Genomic DNA, 26576 nt, shown 5'->3' with positions numbered 1-26576 from the left:
ATGAAGCAGAAGTAGATGTTTTTCTGGAACCCCCTAGCTTTCTCCATGATCCAGCATATGTTGTCAATTTGATCTCTAGTTCCTCTCCCTCTTCGAAATCCTGCCTGTACTTCTGGTAGTTCTCAGTCCACATACTGCTGGAGCCTAGCTTGTAGTACGTTGAGCCTAACTTTGCTAGCATGTGAAATAAGTGCAATGGTGTGGTAGTTTGAATATTCTTTGGTATTGCCCTTCTTTGAAATTGGAATGTCCTTCCACTAGTAATTTCCTGGTACCTACTACCAAAATAGACTTTTAAGTAGTTGTTACCTATTTCCAGCCCAAGCCATTCTAGTCTTTGTTTTATTTGTTATTGTTGCAATTGCAGTTGTTTTTAATTGTGGTTTCAGACTAGCAAACAGTTGACATGAATAGGACTGGAATGTAAAATCCCAAATTTTTCCCTTGTTTTCGGTGGGCAGCTCTACTTCTACCATGGGGGTTGAGGGAAGGTATCTAAATGACCACAAATTCAGCAAATTGTGTAGATCTATTAATTTTTGGTGTTTCCTGATGGGTATCAACTAGTGCCATCCATCTGGATCAAAAATATAGTGCAATTATTTGGCCTTTTCCTCCTTGATAGATTTTCTACTCTAAATCATTACATTGTCATACTCCATGGTCTCTCCTGAATTTCCTGGTCATTTTTGCGGCTTTTTTTTTTTTTTTAGAGCAAGTAAAGTCTGTTACTTTCCTAGATGACCTCATTATTTGCTACAGAAACCCTGTGTATTTTCACAATTCTGCTTTATGTCATGGTGCCATATTGTGCTGCGTACAGAAAGGCAGAGGGGAAAACCCCCAAAGGACACTCTAATCATCTTCTCATGAAGAACATTGTAGAAGCAGCCTTGATAAAGTTTTTATGTTGCCTGTAGAGAAGTCCTAAGGAAAAAAGAAGAAACAGTGAGAAATCATTACAGGATAGTGAAAGTTGGCACTGTCTGGACTCCCTTTTAAATTCTGTGAATAAGTCAGGGTGACTGCATAGCAGCCCTCATCAAGATTAAGAATGAGTAGACCTGAATCCATTCCATCGTTTCTTATTTAAGAAACATGATAGAAGCAGCAGTAGGAAAACATGAGAGAACTACAAATGGAAGCTGGCAACATGTGGATTCCCATAATATTCAGCAGCTGAGGCAGGGCCTTGGCACACTAAAATGCCAAATCTGGAAGCACCCTGGGTCAGACGTGGAAAATCAGGATGTTGTTTAAGAGGGAGGGAAAAGAAAATATGAAGGCAAAAAGAGCTTGTTTGTGAAGCTAAGTAGGGAGGGAGAGTGTGTGCTATGAGGCTATAAGAAGCCCCCTCCCCTCTTTATACTATAGGAAGACACTTCAGAAAGAACAAAAGGTTAAAAAGATACCTTTTCCCACTGCTGTTCTCCAGAGTCCCTCCCTCCCTTACTCTACTATGTAGCTGTAAAGACTCAGATTTAGGACAGGCAGACAGCCCTAAATCTGAATCTCCTAGTAGAGGTGGGCAACTTTTGGTCCTTCAGGTATTTTAGCCTACAACTCTTACCAGCAATAGGCAGTATTACTAATGGTGTGGGATGATGCAAGTTGCAAGTCAAACATGTCACCCTCCCCTGCTCTAGCACTCTGTAGCACAGTGTGGAAAGGCTGGGATCAGAAGAAGAAAAACTCCACTTCTTTGTTGTGGTCTCTGTGCATCACACATATATGGGTGCTGTGTCTGCGCAGTGTCTGTTGCCGGGAAGATTTAAGAGCTTTAACAGTTTTGGCGGGAACTCCGCACCCCCCGTCCCCTATAATATAAATGGGCGGAGTGCCTGCCCCTTCGCCAGTCCGCTTGCGACCACTGTTCGCTATGCCTCGGGCCTTTTTTTGCTTGTCTCCTCGTCGTTTTTTTCTCGATAGCTTCTTCCATTACTGATCACTTCTAACTTGCTCTAGATTTCTACCCTTCACAAACACTTTCCTTCCTTGTCGTTCACTCCCTTACTGATCCCATTCACAACTTGCTTCTTCCCCCACAACCAACCCCTTTCCCAAAAATAAAAATAAAAATAATTTTTAAAAAACCCTTCTATCATTCTCTTCCCGTACTGCTATACTCTTTCCCTTTTTCTCTCTCGTACAGCAGGCGGCTTTTCGCAAGTGCACCCAGTGCAGAGCAAAAATGTCTCCCCCTGATCTGCACTCCCTCTGTCTCCTCTGCCTAAGAGAGGGACATAGGATGGATAAGTGCAGCCACTGCCAATCTTTCACCAGGCAGGCTCGGAAAAACCGAGAAAACCAGCTGAACAAAATGTTATGGGACCAAGCCTTAGTGGCTATGAGGCTGGTCACAGCGGCTGCCGACTCTTCTTCGGCTCCCGGTTCTTTGAAGAACACCCCCTCTTGTCTATCTGAAGGGGACACTGTCAGTCCCAAGGGAAAGTGCTCCTCTTGCTCTCCTCCTAAGAAGCATAAGGAGAAGAGAAAGCATGTCGGATCCGATGGGGCCACAATACCTAAGTGCCCCAAGAAAGACAAATCTGACAAGACCGAGTGTCGGCACAAAAAACTTCCCAGGGTGCTTCGCACTGAACCGATTGATCTATCTGCCTCACTACCGACCGAGCCTTCCGGCTGCCAATCAGTCATGCAAGCGACACCTCCATTGTTGCCTCTGCGGATTACCATCTCTCCTCACTCCAGTCCCGGCTGATTGGATCCATTGGCTTGAGCCTCTATTACAGATGAGAAATGTGTAAATCGCCACATCGGTCAGGACCTGAACAACAACCTGTGAAGTTGCCAACTCCTATTCCTGCCTGCCATTCATCTCCGGAGGGATCTGCACGGGCCCTGCATCATCCTTCTTCCTTCCTGCCTCCACAACCTCCTGCTCCACAACTTTTGCAGTACTGGGTGCCTTTACCCTATGGGGATTTCAAACTTGAATGCATGGATCGTCCCTATCCATGGGATTTTTATCCCCCATATGGCTATTACCCACCATTGCCAACACGTCTCCACCATTCCACCCTTCAATCAGTGTCGAGGAATGCTCCATCAACGTCCACCACGGCACTTGCCCATTCACCACTGTCTCCTGACAGCTCTTTTTCTTTCAGTCTGCAGTATCAGTCCGATTCAGATTTGGAGGAATCCCAACAAATTTTCACCTCTCCTGATGCCATGATTACTACCCAGGGTATGGGATCTCTGGGGGACAGCCATGGTTGGTTCTCGGAGCTGCTTGCTCGTATGTCCTGTTCTCTCGAGATCAGCGTACAGCAGTGTACCGACATGAACCAGGACAACATCTATGATGTGGTTCACAAAGAAGACTCAGTCCCAATTGCCCTGCCGTTTATTTCCATACTTTGACAGGCAATGACAGAATATGGGTCTCTTCAACTGTCAGCCATTTTTTGCAGCTCTCTGTTACTTCACCCTTCCACCTTGAAGTGCCACTAATGTTTACACAGACACCAGAAGTTTTTGCATTGTGGACTACATTAAAAAGTCAGCTACTCTGTTCCATTGTAGTAAAATTCTAGAATTAAAAAGCAAAAGCAAACCCAAGTGCCATCAGTGCAGAGCAAGAGGATTATGTAATTTACTGAGAAATAAACAGGGCTATATAAAATGGGTTTCCTCCCTGCTTTCTAAGGCCCAAGCTTGGAGATGGGAATTTTCCTGGCTTTTGCATTTTTCAAATATCTTCAGGGTTGAGTGTAACCAAAAAAAGCTTTGGCATTGCTGTCCTCATGTATTTGCATACATTATTATTATTATTATTATTATTATTATTATTATTATTATTATAACATTTCTATGCCGCCCCTTGCCGAAGCCTCGGGGCGGCTTACAACACAATAAAATACATTGAAATACAATAGAACATAATAAATTACCAGTAAATACAAAAATACAAAAAATACAAAAAATACACTGAGTTACAAACATAATAATATAAAATTAAAATTAACAGTATAAAATAAGTAAATAAATAATATAGGTATTCTCTTTTAGAGCACTAAAAAGGCATGGACATTAAAACAAAATGCAGTACATTATTTCAGAATTGCACAGAGATAAAATCATTACATGACCAGGTCACTGGCAAAGTTTAATTCTCTAACTGAACCTTTAGTTTCAGTGCAGGGTTTTAGCACAAACTGTTTCCTACTGAAAATGGTTTAGGAAGCTATGAAGGAGCTGCTAACCCTGAGAGGTGGATGCAGACCCTAGAATGCACTAGGATGTATTCACTCAGATAAATTTTTGAGCGGAGGATGAATGTTGCTTAAAGAAGGCAAAAGGCAAAGCTTTTTCGGAGAAAGGGCTGGCAATGCAAGACATGAAATAGGTGTACAAATGTAAATACAACACATGTGACAGAGAAAGAGGAGGGCATCCCCAACGTGTCATCCATCTTCACCAACACAAAATCTCCCACTGTGCCTCAGTTGCACATTTTTCTGTCCATACCTGCAAAGAGTTACAGCTGTTGTTTCACTCTTTACTTATTTATCTATTGTTTTACCCCTTTAACAGATTTTCTGTACTAAGAAAAAAAGCATGGAAAAAGTGGTTAGAAAGCATGGGAGGTTTATAATTGGAAGATATCCCTCTGTAAAATTATGTGAAGAAGGCATAGGAATTGTACATCAAACATCTTGTCTAGAAGCAGGAAAATCTGTTACTTGATGAACTAAAAAATGAAGTCTTTTCATTTCTTTTGTTTGAAGGGACATTATCAGCTGGAAAAAGAAAATAGGAGGAAGAAGCAACAACAAAATTAGTTATTTATCATGACTTGCATTTGCCAAGAGTTGGCTGGACAGATTAATGCATTTTATCTCTTTTTGGTGTACTTTGTGCTTTTGTTAAGAATGAAAATGAGAACAGTTGTAGCTTCTTAAATCACTTTAACACTACTCTCCTGTCCATTCCCAATTACATTTATACCCCAATTTCCTCCCCTCCCCCACTTTGGCACTGTAATATTTTTTTTTCTTTCTTTGGCCTACATATGGAAAGGTTTCATTTTCATTTTGTTGGGACAGTTTGTAAAACAGCCAGAAGGTTTCACATTATTGGCCTGTTCTTTGAACTCGGTACAGAATTCACCTTCCATTTTCAGACTCATATGGAACAGTTTGCAAGCAGCAAGAGGTCAAGGTATTTGCTAAAAACTGAGAAAAGAGATTCTCCATCCCACATTTTAGACTAGCTAAAAAGTAGGCTTTCGAAGTTCTGACATTTCATGTACAAGAGAAGGCAGTAGGAATTGCACTGAACCTCAGGAAGGTTTATATCTCATCCCAGACTCTACCTTTTCTATCACTGCTTTGTAAAACAGTGATATATTTTTCACTATTTGGCCTGGTTTCAGTGCAACAAGGAGGGGCAGGGAAGTAGTGAATTCCCATAATGGAAAAAGATGAATGCTGCCCCCTACAGCCATTTGGCTAGAGGATTAAAATCCTCAGGGACTCCTTCCTTTCCTTAATGTTCCATCAAGAAATACACAGAGTGGAATACAGTTTTGATAAAACAATTGCATTTTAGAGAAGCAAATGCATTGTGTCCAGTTTTTCATTCCCATGAATAGTGAAGAGATTTCTGTGGTGTTTCTTTAATATTTGTTTACAAATATACAAGCTGATATGAAGAAGTGGGTAACATCCAGTTGTAGTGCTAGCATATAGAACTGTTCTGTTACAAGCAGACAGTATATGCTTGAAGCCCAAACTCATCATAGGCTTGTGTCTTTGCTTTGGCTAAACTGAAGGACATAATTTTGGTAGCCACTGTGACCCAGGTCATTAGGTATGTTCAGTAGCTGGTGGCTACTGAACATACTAAAGAAACATCCTGCCATCACTGCTAGTTGAGGAATAATGAGCAATGATGAGCCATCTGATTGTTCAACAGCTATAAACTGAGAAAACTCCCATCATCAACAACAAACCAAAAATAAAGTTAATCTGTTTTGACATTCATGAGATTATTTTTTCTGGTTTTTTTCAGCTTCAATTCAGCAACCAGCAAAAGAACTTCCTGCAAAAGTAAGCATTTGAAACCTTTCCTTAAATGCCTTGCACATGGGCCTGGAACACAGATCAAAACTGTTTGTTACTTATTCCTAACATGCTTATTTCCAAGTACTCTTACTTCATACATGAATGGCAGAATGACATGGATAGGACTCTTCATGCTCTGAGGTATTTATTAACAGTTTTGGAGTGCCTGTGTCTCAGATCACCAGGCTTCCTCTTCCTCTTCTTCTCTCAGCTGATTCTCCACAGTTTATATGCATAGTTCAGATGCATACCTCGTTGACGTTAAGATTTGGTCCAAATCGCTTTTATTTATTTTAAAATAATTATATACTTTCACCCCTCAAAGCAACTAATAGAGAAAAAAAATGCAAACACAGAGCAGAGCCAATTTATTTATTGAAGGTTTTTATAGATGGTTCTCTTCAGCATATTCTCTCAGAATGGTTTACAATGTTAAAAAGAATATGCCAGGCATTGGGAATTGTTTTAGTTCCACTGAAGGCCAAATTGCCCAGGGCCATAATGGTCTGGATGCCAGTGATTGGCAGTACCAGAGCACCCATCCTCCTTTTCTCCATTATTTATTCATTGGCTGGGTAATTTTGGGTTATTGTGTTGTCTGAACCCAGCCACACAAAAAAATCATGGCTTGTTAACCATGAATACCCCACCTTTCACAACCCAAGAGCAATTTATAAGTTGTTCATGGTTAACAAACCATAGTTTGCTAGCAGAATTGTGTTCAGACAACATGATAACTCACATTTCAACAACTGCTTGTAGTTCAATTACAAACTATACGCAAACCACAGTCAACTCTTGAGTGTAGGTTATCATATTGTCTGAGTTCAGTCATTGACCCTTTGATGACATAGCAACCCATCATGGGTTATGTCATGTAAACCCAAACCAGTTCTCATAGGGTGGTTTGTTTGAAGGCACGACGACCCATAGCTTACTCTAGGGGTTTTTGTACCCTTCCCCCCATCATAGAATTATAGAATAATAGAGTTGAAAGGTGACCATAAAACCACTAAGTCTAACCCCAAGTTAAAGCATGCTCAATAGGTGGCTGTTCAGCAGAATGTTGAATGCCATACTTAATTTGCTCACTTTTTGTGGGCTATCCACAAAACGTCAAGTTTGCATCAATTCCCCTTCTTCCATCTTTTTTGACTACAGAAAAATAAGAGGTTTTTTAAAATAAAAGAGCAGAAGAGTAGCACAGCTATATATACCTACAGCATTTTAAAAGAGATGTGGTCTTCACTAGTTCAAGGAATTGAACCTCCCAGCCACATGTCTTCACTTCCATACCTAAATATACTTTTACCATTTTCTTTTCATTTACCACTATTGAAAGATATTCTTATCTTCCTGAACAATTACATTGCAAATGGTTTCAGCTTTCGCAAGTCAATCAGGTCAGTCTGCTTGAGGCTGCAGTCTTTCTCCAGTTACCTGGAAGTAAGCCCCATGAGACTTCTGCTGAATATACCCAGTTAGGATTAAACTGTTGTTTCCAGTATCTCCTCCTCTGTCTTCAAAACCTGTGAATGAGGAAGTGTAGCTTTCAAAACACTTCCTTTTTAGTAATTAAAGTCATGAACTCAGACACTGGGAGCAACCCTATGGGTGTGTGGATCTGCTTTTTATACCAAAAAAGAGTAAGTCCAAACACATAATTTCTAATTTGTGTTCTTGTATTGAATGATATGATGTAAACATTTAAAAGTTATGTGTTTTTGATCATCTTTACCTGCAAAATGTTCAGCATAAGTTCTAAGCAAAGAGACAAAAGAAAATATTTTAGGACAGCAAAGAACAGCTCAAATACTCTCATTAATGCATAAAGAGCATGGGGGTTGGGGAAACTGCACCCTTCTGGTATTAGAGTCAGGAAGGGATAAAACTGCACTTTAATGCAGCCATCACAGTGAGATAAGTGGAAGGAGGAGGAACCAAAGGCATCTTCCAGATCAGAATGGTGTTGTCTACTTAAACTTAACTCCTACTCAAATCAGACTTTTAGTGCTCCCAAAGTGATAGAGCAAGTTTTAGGCTCTGTGCCAGCAATACTACAACTGTAAGCAGTATTCTGTCTTGTTCCTTAGTCTGTAGCAAATGACTTCCTTCTGGAGCAGAATCAGGAAATAAGAATGTCACCAAAGCAAGTCATACAAGTGCCAGGGGAAACATCACAACCAGTTCAAGGACTACCAGACTGTGTAAAATCTGCAGGAAAGACACAGCTCCCAGACTGTGAGTAGAGTGTCTTTATACAAACAAAATGCTGGGGTGTTGGTGGGAAGAAGTGTGTGTTGTTTGTGCACCTTCTCCAAGAGGATATGTGAGAGCTGTTGCAACATCAAAAGACCAAGATGTGAGAACCTCTGATTTGGATATGATAAAGAAATCCAGAAAAGCAGAAGAGAAGTACAGATTACTGACACTTCCTCTTTTCAATGAACAGTTCGTGTGGTGGCCCCCACTGTGTGCAGTTTGGCTCTGCATACAAAGTATCAGCTTCAGAGGCTCCTCCAGTTGTTGGCATGCTCTAGTCCAGTGATGGCAAACCTTTTAGAGACTGAGTGCCCAAACTGCAACCCAAAACCCACTTATTTGTCGCAAAGTGCTAACACTGTAATAAAACCTGAATACTGAGGTTTTAGTTTAGAAAAAACAACTCATACATTAACATCTTTTGTCTTAAAAGAAAAACACAATAACAGAGCTTTCAATGATACAAACAGCTTTTTATTGAAAGATAATAGTTTGTATTTGGCGTGCTTTTGCACAATTAATGCAAGCTGAAATCTTGAGCTAATAAAAACGAATGTATTAAAACTCACAGCCAGTCCAAGCAAATATATATATATATATATATATATATATATATATATCCTTGACAGTGCACTGACCGGCCATGTGAAAGCTCGGACAAGTTGTGGCTAATGAGTTGTGGCTCATGATGTCATCGCCTGGCACCGCTACTCCTTTCTGAGCATGCGCATGGCCCCTATGTGCCCTGTTATCTGATGCTCAGCTGCTGGGGTGATGCTGGGGCAACTTGGCACACGTGTCGACAGAAAGGGCCCTGTGTGCCCGCTGTGGCACGCATGCCATAGGTTCACCACCACTGCTCTAGTCTGTCTGGCTTTCCTGGGTAAAAAGCTGACAGGCAGCTACTTGCCTTACACCACCCTAGGTTCCTCGCCACTGTCATTTAGGAACCAGGAAAAACTGTTTTATTTCAGAAGGTGCTTACCTGAACTTTAGTGAATTATGTTAAGCTGAAGAAATGTTACCTTTACCCATTGTCTCATCATGTACTTGATACTGGTTTGCTTATGGATTGGCTGAGGGTGTGGAGGGCAGGCAGGCCCTAAGACCACACCTAATTCATTTCTGTACTTGAGCACACCTTTGCCATTTTCTTCTGCTTGCTGTCATTACAAAATGCTTTCTTTCTATTGCTGCCATTACATTGGAATTGTCCATAGTTTTCTCATGCAGATATTATTGGCCAGATTAAAGGGAGCTCATTTCTTTTTCTCCCTTTATCTGACAAGATTAGGCATGAGGAGGCACATTTCAAAGCATTTCCTCTTGAATCTAGATACTAGGTACAACCACAAGTGGGGGGGAGGTCATCAATTTTTTGTACCCAAAAGAAATTTATCTGTTAATCTTATATTTTTGTGCTATAATTGAAATAATTGGCAGTGTTTTTTTTCCATTTACTCACAGAACTATGCTATGAAGCAGTCTAAACATTGAATCATTCATTCATTCATTCATTCATTCATTCATTAATATTTGCTACCATTTGGGGGCTCTTCCCATGTTCCCTTCTACTGCAGCCCCCTCTTCCCCCCAAGTATAATTGAATCCTAAATTAAGTAATGGTGCCATGTACTCCACTGTGTGCCAATTAATACATTGTACCAGAAATGTCAGATGAAATTGGGCATTTTGAGGGGTCAGATTGTGCAAATTGAGTTGGGGCTCAGTTCAGATATCATAACAAACAGTGGCTTGTGTTGACCTTTGTTTAGAACTCCACACATTGTTTGAGCCTCCAAATACATGCAGGCCAACCAGGGCTTAGAACTAATTATATGCCTTGGCTTTCCATTTTCTTAGCACTCAGCTTCTTGTTCCATCCTGCCTCCTGGTATAGTAGCATACAAGGTGTGTCCAGAAAGTAATGAGAATGAAGTTCCTACACTTGAGAAGGGCTCTGTGAAGAGAAAGCTGGCCAAGGTCACTTGGGGTGGGGTGCCAGGTATACATTACAACACTGATCAGTTGCATTCCAGCTCTGTCAGAGTCGAGACATTCTTTTTTGTGACACCCTGTTCAAGGGCCTCAAATAATGCAAGTGAATTTGAAGCAGCGATACATGATAAAATTTTGTGTGAAATTGGGTAAAAGTGCATGGAATAGTCCATAAGGAATGTGTCCCTACCGGTCAAACTGTGAATCAAAGGTTTAACCTGGCAGTTCTTGGTCACTTGAGACAAATAGTTTCTCTTGTACATCCTGAGATCAGCTCAACTTGGATCCTTCATCACAACAATGCTCTGAGTCACAGTGCTTTGGCTGTCAGAGTTTTTAGCTTAAAAACACATCACCATTCTTCCTCATCCACCCTGCAGCCCCAACTTGGCTCCTTGTGAATTGTTCATACTCCCAAAGATGAAGAATGGTTTGAAAGGACACCATTTTGGAAGTGCGGATAATGTCCAAAGAGCCACTATGCAGGATCTGAATGCCTTCCCACTTGGAAGACTTCCAGGGATGCTATGAAAAATGGAAAAATCACTGGGAGGGCTGTGTACACTTACAAGGTGCATACTTTGAAGGAGACAATGTTCAATTGTAAAATTGTTCAATTTTTTAAAAAATATAATTGTTATTACTTTCTGGACACCCCTTCTATAACATCAGGGTGGATGCAAGCAGTGGTACGCAAATTCATATCAGACTATGGTTTCTGATTCTGGCTTGCAGGCCAATTACAAAACATAGTTTGTTAATCCAGATAACAGGACACATATTTATTATTTAGAACTTTCTTATACTGCAATCCTTTTTACGTTGCCTCAGAAGTAAGTACCATGTAGTTTAAGTAGTCTTTCTCTCATGTCAGTGTATATAGATTCCAGCCGTACACATTGTGAGGTGTATGCAAAAAAAAAATTGTAAATTTAAATAAGTAGAAAAATGCTTACACATACAAACAAGGGCTGCAGATATCAAGAGCAAAATAGTATATAAAAAGTTATAAAATGAAATATCTAATTACTGAGGGAACATTTTTAATAAAGGGCCATTGACAACCTAAGACAGTGATGGCAAACCTTTTAGAGACCGAGTGCCCAAACTGTAACCCAATAGCCAATCATTTTTCCCAAAGTGCCAACACTACAATAAAACCTGAAAGCTGAGGTTTTAGTGTAGAAAAAACACCTCACAGTCAGTCAGAGCAAATATATATATATCCTTGGCAATGCACTGACTGGCCATGCAAAAGCGCAGATGAGTCGCGGCTAATGAGTCGCAGCTCATGACATCATCACCTGGAGCCGCTACTCCTTTCTGAGCATGCGCAGGGCCCCTATGTGTGCTGTTACCTGATGCTTCACTGCTGGGGTGGTGCGGGGGTGACTTGGCTTGCATGCCAACAGAGAGGACTCTGCTTGCCTGCTGTGGCACACATGCCATAGGTTCGCAACCCTACCCTGGTGCACTCCCCTAACCCTAATACAGGGATAAAGTTCCATGGAAAAGAGGGCAATTTTGAAAAGGCCCTCCTTGAGTAGCTTTTTCTGCATAGCTCAACATTTCTGTCCATTTTGAACACATTCCAACCATTCAAAACATGCCAGGACACCTCGTTTTTCTTTTTTTTAAAAATAAACTTTATTGTTTTCACTATAATCTAACTTTAAAAACAACAATTATTTAAGACATCGGATATACTGGGTTAACATCTTCCTCATTTCAACAGTCAATAGTCATATTCAAATCTATGCGTAGTCCCATTTCTCTAGCTGATAATAGAACAAATTCCATGTTTGGTAGAGATATACATCCTCCTTCTTCAGAGACAAAATCGATCTGTCCTGCCATGTAATCCAAAATCTTTTTTCAGCTCAACTCTTCGATACATGGCTCTTCACTCCTCCCGTAAAATCCTTGCCATAGTAATTACATATAAGATCAAATATATGGTCTATTTATCAATATCATTAAAATAATATCTAATAAAAAAAGGAAAAGCATTCAGATTTAAATTTTTGTTTACATGACCAGTTTAAAAACATTTCTACTAAACTTAACAGTAAGAACTATCTATAAGTCATTTACTTCTCTCTGTCTATCTGACTATAAAACATTTGTATAAATTTTATGTGAGATTACTAAGGTTACCTTGATATTTCTTTCTCACAACTTTTACCGTTTCTGTAACTCTGTCCAACATTTTGTGCCTGTGCTATCATAATTTCTTTAATTCATTCATCTTTCATTTTATACCCCCCCAAAAGTTATACAATCCTTTAATCATTCTTTCATCCAGTTTTAAAGTAATTTAATCAAACATTGATAATTCCTTTATAAGATCATATATTCTGTAGACTTTATATATCTCAATCATATTTGAACTTCTGGACTTCAGCCACGACTGACCTAAGAGAACCGGATGGACTTTAGACGGCACCTTTTAGCTAGTAGCAAAGAAACCTGGAAGACAGGTCCAGTTTGCATGAGAAAAAGGTAGTCTTTCAGCCCATGTAGGACTTTAAAGGCAAAATATCAGTACCCTGAATTGATCCCAGAATTGGACTGGTAGTCCATGGCAATATTTTAATATTGTCATAATGCATTCAGAGTGATCAGCCTTGATAGCCAACTGTGGATCCACCTGATTGTTGTTCCATCTAGCCCACTTTTAGCTAGTTTGCTAACCAAGATATCATGGGGCACTTTGCTGAAGTCAAGATATATTATGTCCACAGCATTCCCACAGTCCATCAGGGAAGTTACCCAATGAAAAACTGCAATTGGATTAGTCTGATAGGATTTGTCCTTGAGGAATCCATGTTGGCTTCTAGTAATCACTGCATTGTTTTCAAGGTGTTTGGAGACTGACTGCTTTGTAAATTGCTGCAGAATTTTCCCAAAGATTGATGTCAGACTGATTGGTTCCAGGTTCTTCTTTTTTCTGCCTTTCTTGAAGATGGGAACAACATTAGCTCTTTTCCAGTCATATGACACTTCTTCTGTCATCCATAATTTCTCAAAGATAATAGACAGTGGTTTTGAGAGTTTTTTAAGCAGGTGATTTTATTACTCTAGGATGGAGTTAATTGCATCCTGGAGATTTGAACTTGTTCAACCCAACTGGATGATCCTTGACCTATCAATTCTGAGCTGCCATTCTCTGGTTCATCAGGAATGTCATAAATCAAACTTTGGGAGAAGCCTGAGACAAAGTAGGAGTTGAGCACTTTTGCCTTTCCTCTGTGATCTGTTATCATTTTGCCATCCACACTGAGTAGTTGACCCCGTTTCTCCTTTGGACATATCTGAATAAAGCTTTTTTTTTTAATGCTTTTAGCATCCTTCCCTAGCCTCAGTTCATTCCTTGCTTCCTGACCCCTTCCCTGCCTTTCTGTGCTACATGCCTATATTCTTCCTTTGTAGCCTGACCATACTTCCATTTCCCTTTTTGTTTTCAGATCTAAGCTTTTTGTGAAGCCACATGGACTTCTTCTGTTGTCTTCTACCCCTTTTCCTTGTTTGACCTATTTGTAATTATGGCTTTAAAAAATTCCCACCCATCGTGGACTCCTTTTCTCATTAGGGTCGCTCGCAATGGGACTTTGCTTATCATTGTTCTGAGTTTATTAAAATTGGCTTTTTCTGGGCACCAAAATTTAAGAAAAGCCATGATGGATCAGACCAAGTGTCCATCCAGTCCAGCATTCTGTTCACACGGTAACCAACCAGCTGCCAACTGGAACCACAAGAAGGACATGAGTGCAACAACTTCCTTCCATCTAAGTTCCCTAAGAACTAGTGTATATAGACTTACTGCCCCTGCATATGGTAGCATATGGCCATAAGCATATGGTCTTCAGGACTAGTAGCCATGCTCTTCTCTTGCACACAGCTCCCATAGTTTATTTCTGCTGTTACAACTGTTCTCCTGTTGTCTGTGATATTTTGGGATTTCCAGGTTATCAGTTTTTCTTTGTCATGGCCTCTGTGCATCACACATATGGATGCTGTGCCTGTGCAGTGCCTCTGTTTGGGAAGATTCTCTCAGCACTAATCGTTTTGGCGAGAAAACTGCCCTCTCCCCCAGTGTAAATGGGTGGAGTTCTCACCCAGTCTAGTTTCGACCGCTGTTTGCTGTGTCTCAGATTTCTCTCACTGTACTTTCTCCTCATGAATATTTCTCCTCTCTAACTCTTTAACCTCCAACCACTGATATGCCTCTTTCCGAGACCATCTCCATGGGTCTGATTGAGCTTGAGATCTCCGCTGCTCATTGAGGTCCCTAACATGCAGCCACCACTCCCAACTTTGATCTCCAAGGGAGAAATAAGAGATTCACCTGCCTGGTCTCTGGCATCCTCTGGGTCACCTGCCTGGTCCCATCAGATTTGGCTACAGGACCACAGGTTCAGTGACCACTGACACCATGTCCCTGTGGTCTACTGACAGCCTGCTTTGACCTGACACTCTGTACATGCTTTCCATTGAGACATTCCTAGATCTGAGCCATACCCATATTGGATGATGCCTCCCCCTCCATATCCTTATTATGCTCCTGGGTATGGCTGGAGCTACATGTCACGGAACCAATATCCACTGGTTCCCAGACCCCGAGAAGGCACACATATGATGCTTCATCTATCTCTCAAGCTGCTGAGACTGGTCTTCCTTCACAACATGCCAGACAGCACTTGCTTGGAGTTCCCTAATGCCTCTGCTGTTTTCTCATGCCCTTCTGAATTGCTTATCTTCAGTGCACACTGTGTTCATATGGCTGATGCCTTCTAGGTTATTATACCATTAGAAGAATGGGCTGAACTGTCTTCTGTCTGTAGTTGGCATTGCTATGTACCAGACAACCTAATCTCCTAGATTTTTAGTTCTTCTGCAAGTAATACAGGGTTTACTATTTCCATCTTGTTGATTCTGGCTCATCTTAAAGCCACTGAGATATACAGGAGAATGAACAGGTTGCATTCCTCCAAAATTCTCCTAGAGCTGATCCTCCAGCCAAAGCCATTTTCTGTCCCAAAATCATGGCCACAAGATATAATAAAATGCAGCTAAAGGGTAAGTATCATTTAGAAATACCAAAGCTTAATATAAATGTTTTAGAGGGCTTAGAATTAAGCATGTCTGAAATGACTGACCCTGGGTCTGTGTGCTTGCATATCGCATTCCAAATGACTGGCTTGAAGATCAAGTAGAGATAGCATGAAAAACATACATTTATATGCAGATGTGGAAATCACCTTTATGTTTGCTTTGTGCAGCATGGTTTTAAGTATGTTAGCTCAGTACATCCATTAAATTCAAGGGAACTACCTCTGTAATACATGTACAAAGATTTACAGCCTGGATGGTTGATGGAAAGCATTCATGTTAAAAGACATTTTATTTGGTATAGACCAAGTTGTAGTATACAGGGAGAGAATCATCACTTCATCTTGCTTGATTTCTCATCTGTTCCTTTCCCACTAGGTCCTACAGTTTTGTATATTGTAGCAGATCATGTACCAGTGTCTCGGTGGAAAGAATTTGTGCGTCGCCTTGGACTGAATGAAAATACAATAGAGAGAATCAGTATGGAACAGCGGCATATACGGGAAGCACAATATGAGATGTTGGGACAATGGAGGCTGCAGGCAGCTCATGGTGCCACTGTGGAGCACATCAGTAATGTTCTCAATGAAATGGAGCTGAGTGGCTGTAGCGAAGCTATTCAGGAGGTCTTGACCAGCCTGTCCTAGAAGTTCTACCTTCCGTGTCTCCACTCCAAGGAACATCAGAATTTATTCACACACATGCATGCTCCTTTCTTAATGATGGCAACATCATAGTGATTCACACACATGAGTGAACCATAAACAGAATTTTGATATGTTGTATATCCCCTGCAACACACGGTTATTCTGTAGAGTCTATTCACCCACCAGCTGCTTATTAACAGTTGCTGAGTAATCAACCTATATAAAAGTATACGTGAAACAGTTCTTAGCTCTTGTCTTCCTTCCCTGTTAAGTCCAAATCCTCTTTCAAGGAGGGCTCTCATAGGAGGACCTCTGCAGATGACCCTAAGGGCAGGCTCATATGGAAGGAGATGTTCCTTTAGATATTCCTTTTTGCTTGTCAACTCATTAAAAAGGAGTAGACAAGCAAAAGCAAGTTGAAAGCAGATTTTTTCATCAAATATCCTGCTTTATAGGAATCATGTGAGATGCATAATTTTAACCCAGGGGTCAACTTTAATCCCCAATATGAAACATGAGTTTCAGTTTCTTAATGTATATACCCAAAATTTCCTTCACTCTCCAAGTGGGTTTTTTTTTTTTTTTACTTCTGGCTCTGTCTTTTGCAGGGCATAGCTACAGTGTAGCCATGCTGTTTTAAGCAGTCATTTCTCTGCCTAGTGGAATGTTGAGGATTATAGCTGTGTGAAAGAAGGTTCCCTAAAAGTGAATCTTCAGCACCTGTACTTTTGCTTTTCTTGGTGAAGGGAAGATATTGCAGTTCAACTTGTATAAAACTAACATAAATGTATATAGTAGACATACTCTCCCTCTAACTCTCCTCCTCCCCTACTCCAGCATCTGTGCTGTTTGTTTTGATGCAAATATTGTAGGGCCACTGGTGCAGTCCATCTGTGGATCATGAACCAACAGCAAAGATTCATACTTCCTAGAAAGGGAAACAATTGTTGGGAGTTAGAAGGAAAGCTCTCTGCCTGAGGTTCTGAAAAGCTACTCCTCTTATTATTAAAACTATAGAAGGCAGTTTTACATGTACATATATATATATATATATATATATATATATTTAGTGCTCTTGATAAAGACAGTACTGTTGTCAAATATTTTGTATATTAAAATTTGCTTGTATTATTGTATCTGTGCATATGCAATTTTTATTTGTGCAATCATTACAGTAGGATGAGTATTCTTTTAGATTTTAATGCATAAATATTCAATGCACTTTATTAACAGTCTTTACATAAATGGCAGAATTTGTATTACAAATTAAAACCCAGCAGAGAAATCAGCTGTTCTATTCCCTCTTCTACAAAATACTACAAGCAAAATGAGGCAAAACCTGTCCAACAATCGCTGTAGCAAAATTAAACTGGTATCACAAAAAAGTGTCTGAAGCCCCCTCTCCCCAATAATTTAATGTTCAGTTCCTTTCCTAACTATGCCTGACATGGAATTTGCCTTTTCACAGCAGTCACACAAACATCCAGACTGGATTACACTCTTAATGTTCTAGTGACAGTACTTCAGGGCAGATTTTTGAAAATTCAATTTTAAGGCATAAAGTGTCTATATAAAGCAGATGACCCTGTAATTCTGAAACATGTATTTTGTACTTTTTTCATGAATGTTGCCTAATTTATTCTCATTTCTCAGGGTTCCAGATGAAAGAGTGATAATCAACTGTGTGTTAGGTAAAGTCCCACCTATCACTGAACAGGATGCTACTTTTTAAAAAATTGCCATACATAAAAGAGTTTGGCTGATTGTATGAGCTAAATTGAATAAATTGCAGGTTTGTGTCCTGATATGCATGCTTTTATATTTTAAGGGTTTTTTGATGCTGGGAAGCCCATCTGGTTTGAATTTAACCATCAAAGCAGGCCAAGTTACTTTTTCCCCATAAACTTCTACCTCTAAGGTGTGTTGTGGTTTTTGCAACTTTAAAAACACTAAAGAAATTGGCACAAATTACACAATTAATGCATGATGTGCTATTTGCATAGACTGGAAACTGGAAACTGCATAGTTTTGGCATGATGTACCCAGACTGTATTAGAACTGCATAGTTTTCATCTTTCAATTTGAAAAAAACATTGCATAATGTACATATATTTCCTTAGCATTTAAGGAATGCTGGATACTTGCTCTGGACCATATTTTTAATCAGCACAGTCACATGCTTGTCTTGATTCTAATCTACAGTATAATATGGTACTGTAGAGAGCCAGTGTAGTGTGACAGTTAGCATGCTGGTCCTCAGAGATATGCATTCTAGTCCCTACTTGGCCATGAAGTTCACTGGCTGGCCATGGGGCAGTCACTGTTTCTCAGCCTAACCTACCTCATCAAAGTTGTTTTAAGGATGAAATGGTACAGGCAAGAACCATGCTTTGGATTGATTACCAAAACACACACAGAGAGAGACAGGGTATAAATCTAATAAACATGGTATTTATATTTTGTTTACAGTAATAATTTTTGCATGTATAGTTAATAGCTTCTACATTTATTTATGTATGTAGTTCAAATTGCAATACAGTATATATAACGTTTCCAACTAGGATCACAGAGTCTGATCTCATTCATCTATCAAAGATCCAAGGGCCACTGGGGCACCACCTTCCCCTGTTCCAAGAATAAACACCATAAGCCAGAGAAGGAACAGCTGCAGGGAGCTCGTTTTTCCTCTCCCAGCCAGAAAGAATGCCTTTCAGAAGGTTGAAACTTTGACCTGGTGCTGGATGTTTGCATTTTTCCTCCTCTTTCCCAAACCCCCTTTTACTTTGGTGCTACATCTTTTAGATTGTTTGCCTAAGAATAGGAGCTGCATTCTTTAAACCCTTTTGGCTGAAAGGCAGGGTAAATGCTGTAAGTAGATTTTTAAAAACCCTGCTTGTATTAATATATAATAACCGCCATCCACACACACCTGGTGTAGTGGTTAAGAGAACAGGACTGGGACCCAGATGATCAGGGTTCTAGTCCTCCCTCAGCCATGGAGCTAACCAGGTGACTTCGTGCTAGTCACAGACTCAGCCCAACCTAGCTCACGGGGTTGTTGTGGGGATAAGACCGAGAGGAGAAGGAGAATGTCAGCTGCTGTGTGTTCTTTAGACAAGTGAAAAGTGGGATATAAATCTAATTAATATATAATTCTACATAAGATCAAGTATGCTGCTAGCACTTGACTTTAAAAAAGGGAAATAAATTCGTTTGCCTCCAAGGTACTACGTAGCGCTCCGACGGATGTTATGAACGATTCGCGCTACCAGTGCGGGGCTAGTCTCAGTCCATTGGAAAATCGCAGCGATTCGCGTTTTGTATAACTTCGGCATTGCCTCGCAGAGACGGAAAAAGAGTGATTTACTCCTTGCCCGGATAGGGAATTTCCGGGTCTAGACTGGAGGCCATTTTTTAAGCTCTAGGACGCAGAAGACCAGTGAACAGAGAAATTCACGATACATAGCGGTGACAGGCACTAGCATTAAAATGCCGCAGCAAAGAGAAACGTTTTGCTCTTTCTAATTCAGACCTTATTTTTCGTCAGGGGAAATTCAGTTTTGAAACCTTAATAATAACTCTGCAAATGAAGATATAACCCATCGCTTTGCTTTCCTACGTGGCAAGTTGTGGCGGCTTCTTTGTGAATGTGGCGGCTGATGACAGCATTGCAACATAGTGTGGTCGTAAATACTGCAGGCCAGAAGTGGGGGGAAGCTGGTTTGCATTAACAGTAATAAAGAACGAATGCGTCCACTCGGAAGGTTACGGCAACGATTAGTTCCATCTTCTCAGACTTCCAGATCGAATCCAGCGTTCGTGGGAACGCATTAATTTGTACCGAGGCATACTTTCTACTATATCTGTTTTTGTTCGTTTCTTTTTTAATCCATAGAAAATAATGCCGCCGTTACTAAGAGCAATACCTGTTGTCGGGCGTGGGGAAGAAGGGCACTCTCCCCCGCGCCCGGCCCGGGCAGAGTTAAAAGGACCCGCAGCAACCAGCCCAGCCCGCCTGCGTTAGGCGCGTTCTAGTTCCTGGCCAGGCTGCGAGGGGAAGTGCGAGAGCGCAGCCGCTCCACTTCCTGCCGTTTGAATGATTACGCGGGAGCATGGCGGCGCCGGTGCCGACGGGCGGCCTCCAGAAGAAGCCGGGCGAGCGGCTCGGTGACGCGGCGCTGCCCCCTTTCCCGCGCCGCGCAGGGGATCTGCGGAACTCCGTGCTGAGCCCCCCTCCCTGTCTGGAGCGCTCCCAGTATCGGGGCTTCAGCCTTTCAGGTACACCATTCCGCCCCTCCAGGGGCACCAAGGCAGCTGCTGCCTGTCTCTCGTTGGGTCCCGAGATGGTTCCTTGGTAGTTGTTTTAGCCATAAATTGGGCCCATTCAGAAGATGTCGGTACGTTTGCTGTATGGTGGTTTTGATGTACATGGACACTGAAGATTTCTTTCCTGCTGTAACTTTTAAATTAGCAAGGCACGACTTATTGCTTGTGGTTGTTGTTGAGAGGGTCACCCATTTATTTACTTATTATATTTATATCTCACCTTTCTCTTATTGTGGAACTCAGTGTGGCTACATGCAGTTCCCAGGTGGGCCTCCCCTTCAAGCTCAGGCCAGCCCAGACCTGCTTAGCTTCAGCATGATGAATGTCTTAGGTGCATTTGGGCTGCTGTATAGACACTTCAGAGACCTACAGTATTATGGTTCTCGTTTCTTTTATATTTTATGTCTTTTCTCATATATCAGCCAAATGAGGATAACACAAAATGTCCAATGAAGTTAGTGCTGACTTACCTGCAATTAATCTGTTGATCTTTTAAGGAATCACAAGGCTGCTTGTTGTCCATGCAATCCATGTAAGCTGTCTAAATCTCCACTCTTCTGAAGAAGTTCTTAATCTGGTATTCTGTTTTGTTCTAGGACATCAGCATGTGGATATTCCTGAAGATGATGCTGATAAACTGCTGTTAGCAAACTGGGGGCTTCCCAAACCAGTTCTAGAGAAATATCATGGTTTGGGAGTAGTTCATATGTTCCAGTGGCAAGCAGAATGCTTGATGCTTGGACAAGTCCTTGAAGGAAAAAACTTGGTTTATTCTGGTATGTAGTTAGTAGTGAAAGCCCTCCAGACTGGATCTCTTTTGATGTCTGTCTGTCTGTCTGTCTGTCTGTCTGGGCTGAGTTAAGTAATATTCTCCATTCTGATGAAGGATTGAATTTAACACACAAGGGATTTCCCCTCTCTTCCTTTCTCCTTGTAGCTCCCCATGTACCCCAAATCTGCTCCATGAGGATGCACAGGAGATGGCAGATGGGAAGAGGAATTCTGTTCCACCAGCAGTTACTTTTGCTGATAGAGCAGCACCACTGGATATAACCCAAGCTGATTAACTTTTGAATGTAGACCCCATCCCACATCTCTTAATAAAGGTTTTGGAAACTCACGGCCTGCATGCAGTACCTTCCCCAAAGTACTCTAGGTTGCCCAGCTTTGCTACCAAATTCCTTCACTACCCCGTGTACAAGGCTTGCAACTGCTGACAGTGCCATGGCTACTGCTACCTTTGCCACATCCCATGCATCTCCATGTGTTTTGGCTTGATAAAACATCAGTTACCTTATGCCTTGAAACGTTCTGGGAGGGCAAATTGTCTCTAGATGTCCAATATTAAATGTTAAACTATTTTTTTCTTTCAATGAATGTCAGCTCCTACCAGTGCTGGGAAAACTCTTGTTGCTGAATTACTCATACTGAAGAAAGTTCTAGAAACTAGTAAAAAAGCCTTGTTCATCCTACCTTTCATCTCTGTGGCTAAAGAAAAGAAAAATTACCTACAGGTAAGTAGGGTATGTTTTATGGGATAACTAGGATATCTGATCAATAGAATCTTAATTGCTGGACATTTTGGAAGAAAAGGTGTATAGAATTCTGGGAGAGTTTGGGGAGAGAATTGTGTTCTTGCAGTGCACTGAATACATCAGTGGTTTTTAAGGTACACAGATTCGGTAAATAAGAGGGTTTGGCATGTTGACCACTCAAATGATTCTACTCAGCACTTAAATATGGTTCGAACTTGACAATGCAATTCTCTATATGGCCACTCAGAAGTATGTCTCCTTAGATTTGAGGACACAAATGGGATTTTGCTGTCAATGTATTAAAATGGTAACAAGCAGTGATATATGATAAACATTTTTCTACTGATATATTTTTTCCACTGAAATGTTTTTATTTCAAAAAACTGCATAGTCCCATACAATGCAATACCAATGATTGGATGCAAAATTTGCCCAAGTTTATAATTAAATTCTTAGATGACTAGTATATAGTACCTTCACATCCCCCAAATAGAGTGATTTGGGCACACTAATTAGTTTGTTAAGTCTCCAATACCATCATTCCCTTCTTGGCAGATTTAAGGCATGCAATTAAAATGTATGCTATTGAATTATCATGTCCTAAAAGGTTTATATATCAACACAGCAATCCAACTTTCAAATTTGGAGTGCTCCAACATAGCATGTTTCTCTGACATATTCTAAGCCCTGCTGGGTGTATGCTGGTAGGACTGAACAGTGGTCTTCCTGCTGCCTGTTCTTGAGAGATGGTTATATTCATTTACTTCCTACTGCAAGCAATGGACAAGCCTATTTATTTGGGGTGAGCGTGAGGACTGGGAAGTTTTTGATCACCACCAATCTTTCCCATTTTTCCTTTCCTCAACATAGGACATCTGACATTAAGGCAGTAAATTATGCGGAGCCTTCTGTATGGGTTGGGAGGGAAGGATCCAAGATCAAATGGACCACTCTGAGGTTAGATCTCCCTCTCTCCCTCCTTGGAGGAGGGGAAGATCCAATTTATCCTATGACTCCCAGAGCCATAACATTTTGCTTGGTATGTGTCTTGTGGATTGTTTTAATAAATATTTAAATTCAAGTACTCTTCGATGTTGGAAAAACATCTGAGATGCTTTAACTAGTGCTTGGAAGTGTTTATTTACTAGATAAAACATTTTAAATCGAATCCCAGTCCAGAGATGGGCAGCCATTTTCCGGTGAAGGGGCCACCTGGAGAGGCTGCAGCCAGCGTTGGGCACAGCCTGAGCCAAAAGTGGGCAGACTTTGTAGACTTGTCAGATCACACAGCACTGTCTGTGCTGACCTGTCTTTCCTTCTGTGTGACCCTACGTGAAATTAGACAAGGAGACACACTTCAGATTTACCCCAATGGAAACTATTCTAAATATATTTTCAGAAAACTGTCTTGCGCACACTACTCTAAGCCTGTGAAAATATAATTATATATTGTTTCTGGCATATAGGCTATGTTCCAAGAAGTAGGTGTGCGAGTGGAAGGTTATATAGGTAATATGTCCCCTGCTGTCCATTTCTCTGCCCTGGATATTGCTGTGTGTACTATTGAGAGAGCCAATGGTCTGATCAATAGACTCATAGATGAGAAAACGCTGGATTCACTGGGTAAGCAATTGGTACATTCAGTCATGCTAAGGATAAAGTAAGAAATATGTGAGAAAATCTTTTCTTGCTACATGGTAAAGCTGGGATGTATCCTACTGCTTGAATTTTTTTTTTAAATGTATGCCGTTATATATCTGCACAGAAATTTGAATGTGTCAGTCATGGGGATGTGTTTTCCTTGTGTAAATATAAGAAACGCGGATTATCCACGTCTGTTTAATTAAATATCCAGGAAAGACTTTTGAGCAGTACCTGATTGTTTTGTTTGAAAAAATTGCCAACTTTTGCATTATAGAGACTAAGAAAATAATTTTAGCACCTTGAAGATACAATCCAATGGGGATGCCTGGAACCCTCCAAAGTCAGAGGATTAGGGCATCCAATGCAGAGTGCTGAGGGAAAGGTCATCTTTATGCTCCTCTTGCTCTGCAAAGCAGCCAGATGGCCAATCCTGGCCATCCAATTGTGGCATTTCTGAGGGAGAGGAGCCTGAAGAGCCACCGATAAACAGCATATCCTGGCAGTGGCAGTCTCCTTTTCCTCCTCTTCCTCTTCCTCCTTCTCCCCCTTTCTCTAATCTTAAGACTTTTATGTCCTTAGAAAAATAGCAAGCACTGTTATTTTCACACTGGTTGTGATGGGACAGAGAGGGACCTGAATATGGATGTTCAGCTCTGAAGTCAGAGCAATTTTCTGATATCAAACTTGGGAATCTGCAAAATCCTATGGCCGTATAGGTGCTGTCTACAGGGCCATAGGGCTGCTGTGGAAGAGTATCATTATAATGTTTATCTTTTACCCTTTTATTATGAGCATTGTGTTGGGGAGTGTATTTGATGCCCTGCTTTGTCTTTTGATGGGTCTATAACTGTATACTAAACTTTGATTGAAATTGATAATGGTGATCATCTTGACTCACAACTTTTTAAGCAACACTTCCTTGTATATAAGAAAACATAATTAAATTTAATATTTAGTGAGTGTAAAACTGTCATGTTTATTGAATGTGATTGGATGATGGAACTGCATTTCAGAATCAGTGTAATATTTGCATAAATTTAAGAGCAATCATTGTTTCTGATTTGTATGAAACTAGGTCAGCTAGCCTACAAATTAACCATACTTTGTAAAATTCATCACGTAGCTGTACTTGAGGCCTTATTCAGATTTAATCTAGTCTGTTCTATCTCTGGCCATAGTTTTATTATATTTTTCCTAATACGCTGCACTATGTCCCTGGAATTAACTGACTGGTGTCTATTTTCTTCTCTCTCCCCTTCATAGGGATAATAGTTGTAGATGAGTTGCACATGTTGGGAGATTCTCAAAGAGGGTATCTATTGGAACTCCTGCTGACAAAAGTTTGTTTTTTGACTGTAAAAACAAAGAAAAGGTGAGTAGAGTTCTTCTTCTCATTACGGTGTAAATTTTGATTAAAAAAAATACATATTTGGGGCGTGCATGTTTAGCTAATGTGCTTAACAGGCCTTTGGCAAGGGGAGGCTACAGTGCTGTGGGCATGTCCCTTAGTGCAGTGCAGCACGCTTCTTGTCCAAATAGCCTCTTGCCTTCACTCTGCTCTTGCAGGGTGAGGTGGTTTCCATAGCTCTATTTTGTCCGCAGAACGACAAGCCTGTTGAGTGTGAGTGACTGGCCCAAAGGGAGTTTTGTGGCTGAGTGAGGACCATTTTGCACTAAATAAGTTTTAGTACAGTATAGTTCAGAGGTACAGGTGCAATTACAACTAATCCAAGAGAAATCTGTGATTTTTAATTTACTAATTACTAATTTCATTTCACAGTTAAATCTTCATTACAGACACAGTCTCCTGTTCATGGCACCCCTGTTTTTGAGGCGAGGGACTCGTTCTTAACATTGCTTTTATCCCTGATTTTTTTCAATAATGAAGACTCAGTTTTCTATGGATGGTGAATCATTGCTTGACTGAATAGCAAAAAGCACTTCTGGCTCTTAAGTGATGACAAGAAGCAATTCCTAGGATGACTCTATACAAAAAGAGCCCTGCAGGATCAGACTGACATTCCAATTAACCCAGTATTCTGTTTCTCAGAATAGCTAGCAGCCATTTCCTGGAAACCTACAAGCAGAACCAAAAAGCAGCAGCTGTCTTCCATTTGGTGCCCCCCAGCCCAAGTATTCATTTAGCTTATAGCAGTTAGTAGATCTCTCTTCCATAAATTTGTTTAGTCTCCCTTTAAAGCTACCATTTCTTGTGACAGTGAAAGCTAATGGAATGGGCTGACGTTCAGAGTTCTCATTTGTGCCTTTTTTCCCCTTATAGAGAAACAAACATGGTCTGCTCTCTCTCTAATGGGATACAAATTATAGGTATGAGTGCCACCCTTCCCAATCTGGATCTTCTGGCCTCCTGGCTAAATGCAGAACTGTACTGTACAGACTTCCGTCCAGTGCCTCTTGTGGAGCAAGTGAAAATTGGCAGCAAGATTTATGACTCCTCAATGAATGTCGTGAGAGAGGTTAAACCTAAACTACACATGAAGGTAATGAAAGTGCTAAGAATGTGCATATTTGGTATGCTGCTGCATTTGTTGTATAAATTTTAGATCAAACTAAGTGTATTATTAGGCTTGTCATGTATTAAGCAGGTATATCACATGGTAGACAGAGGGACAGGTTTTTTCCACCTCCAATCTGAGCAACAATTAACAAGTTTGAACTTCTAATAGTACAGTTATAAATATGTTTACTCCTTTATACCCATGTACAGATTTCTCTAGGAATTGCTCTAGAATATCATGCTTACAATTCACAAATAGAGTTTCGAAAAATAAACCAATTTAATAATAATAGTAATAGTGATAATGGTAAATAGCCAGCTGAGAACTGAACGTGCACAGTAGCCACAAAATGCTGATTGACCATTGGTGAATGGAAGATGGAGAACCACATGGGTGGGGGAATGAGATGTAATATTCTGGAAGACAGCATGGCTGGCTGAA

General features: G+C 40.6%; 2 protein-coding genes across 2 annotated transcripts in view; both read left to right on the top strand.

The window, feature by feature from the left end:
• LOC123033212 (tumor necrosis factor receptor superfamily member 1A-like) overlaps positions 1–17247 on the top strand; it is a 37818-nt gene extending 20571 nt beyond the window's left edge. The window contains exons 8-10 of the mRNA XM_044449694.1: positions 6040–6077; positions 8186–8333; positions 15843–17247. Of these exons, the coding sequence (XP_044305629.1) occupies positions 6040–6077; positions 8186–8333; positions 15843–16111 (455 nt within the window). The 3' untranslated portion in view covers positions 16112–17247. The remainder of the gene's footprint in view (positions 1–6039; positions 6078–8185; positions 8334–15842) is intronic.
• Positions 17248–20223: 2976 nt separating this feature from the next.
• Positions 20224–26576, top strand: part of POLQ (DNA polymerase theta) — a 63334-nt gene continuing 56981 nt past the window's right edge. Inside the window, exons 1-6 of the mRNA XM_044449653.1 lie at positions 20224–20389; positions 21034–21213; positions 21821–21951; positions 23439–23595; positions 24880–24988; positions 25898–26117. Of these exons, the coding sequence (XP_044305588.1) occupies positions 20224–20389; positions 21034–21213; positions 21821–21951; positions 23439–23595; positions 24880–24988; positions 25898–26117 (963 nt within the window). The remainder of the gene's footprint in view (positions 20390–21033; positions 21214–21820; positions 21952–23438; positions 23596–24879; positions 24989–25897; positions 26118–26576) is intronic.

Source organism: Varanus komodoensis, unplaced genomic scaffold (genome assembly GCF_004798865.1).
Source record: "Varanus komodoensis strain SLA01 unplaced genomic scaffold, ASM479886v1 scaffold60, whole genome shotgun sequence".
Classification (NCBI taxonomy): Eukaryota; Metazoa; Chordata; class Lepidosauria; order Squamata; family Varanidae; genus Varanus; species Varanus komodoensis.
Note: the sequence above shows the minus strand (reverse complement) of the source record. Positions and strands in the feature narration are given on the sequence as shown.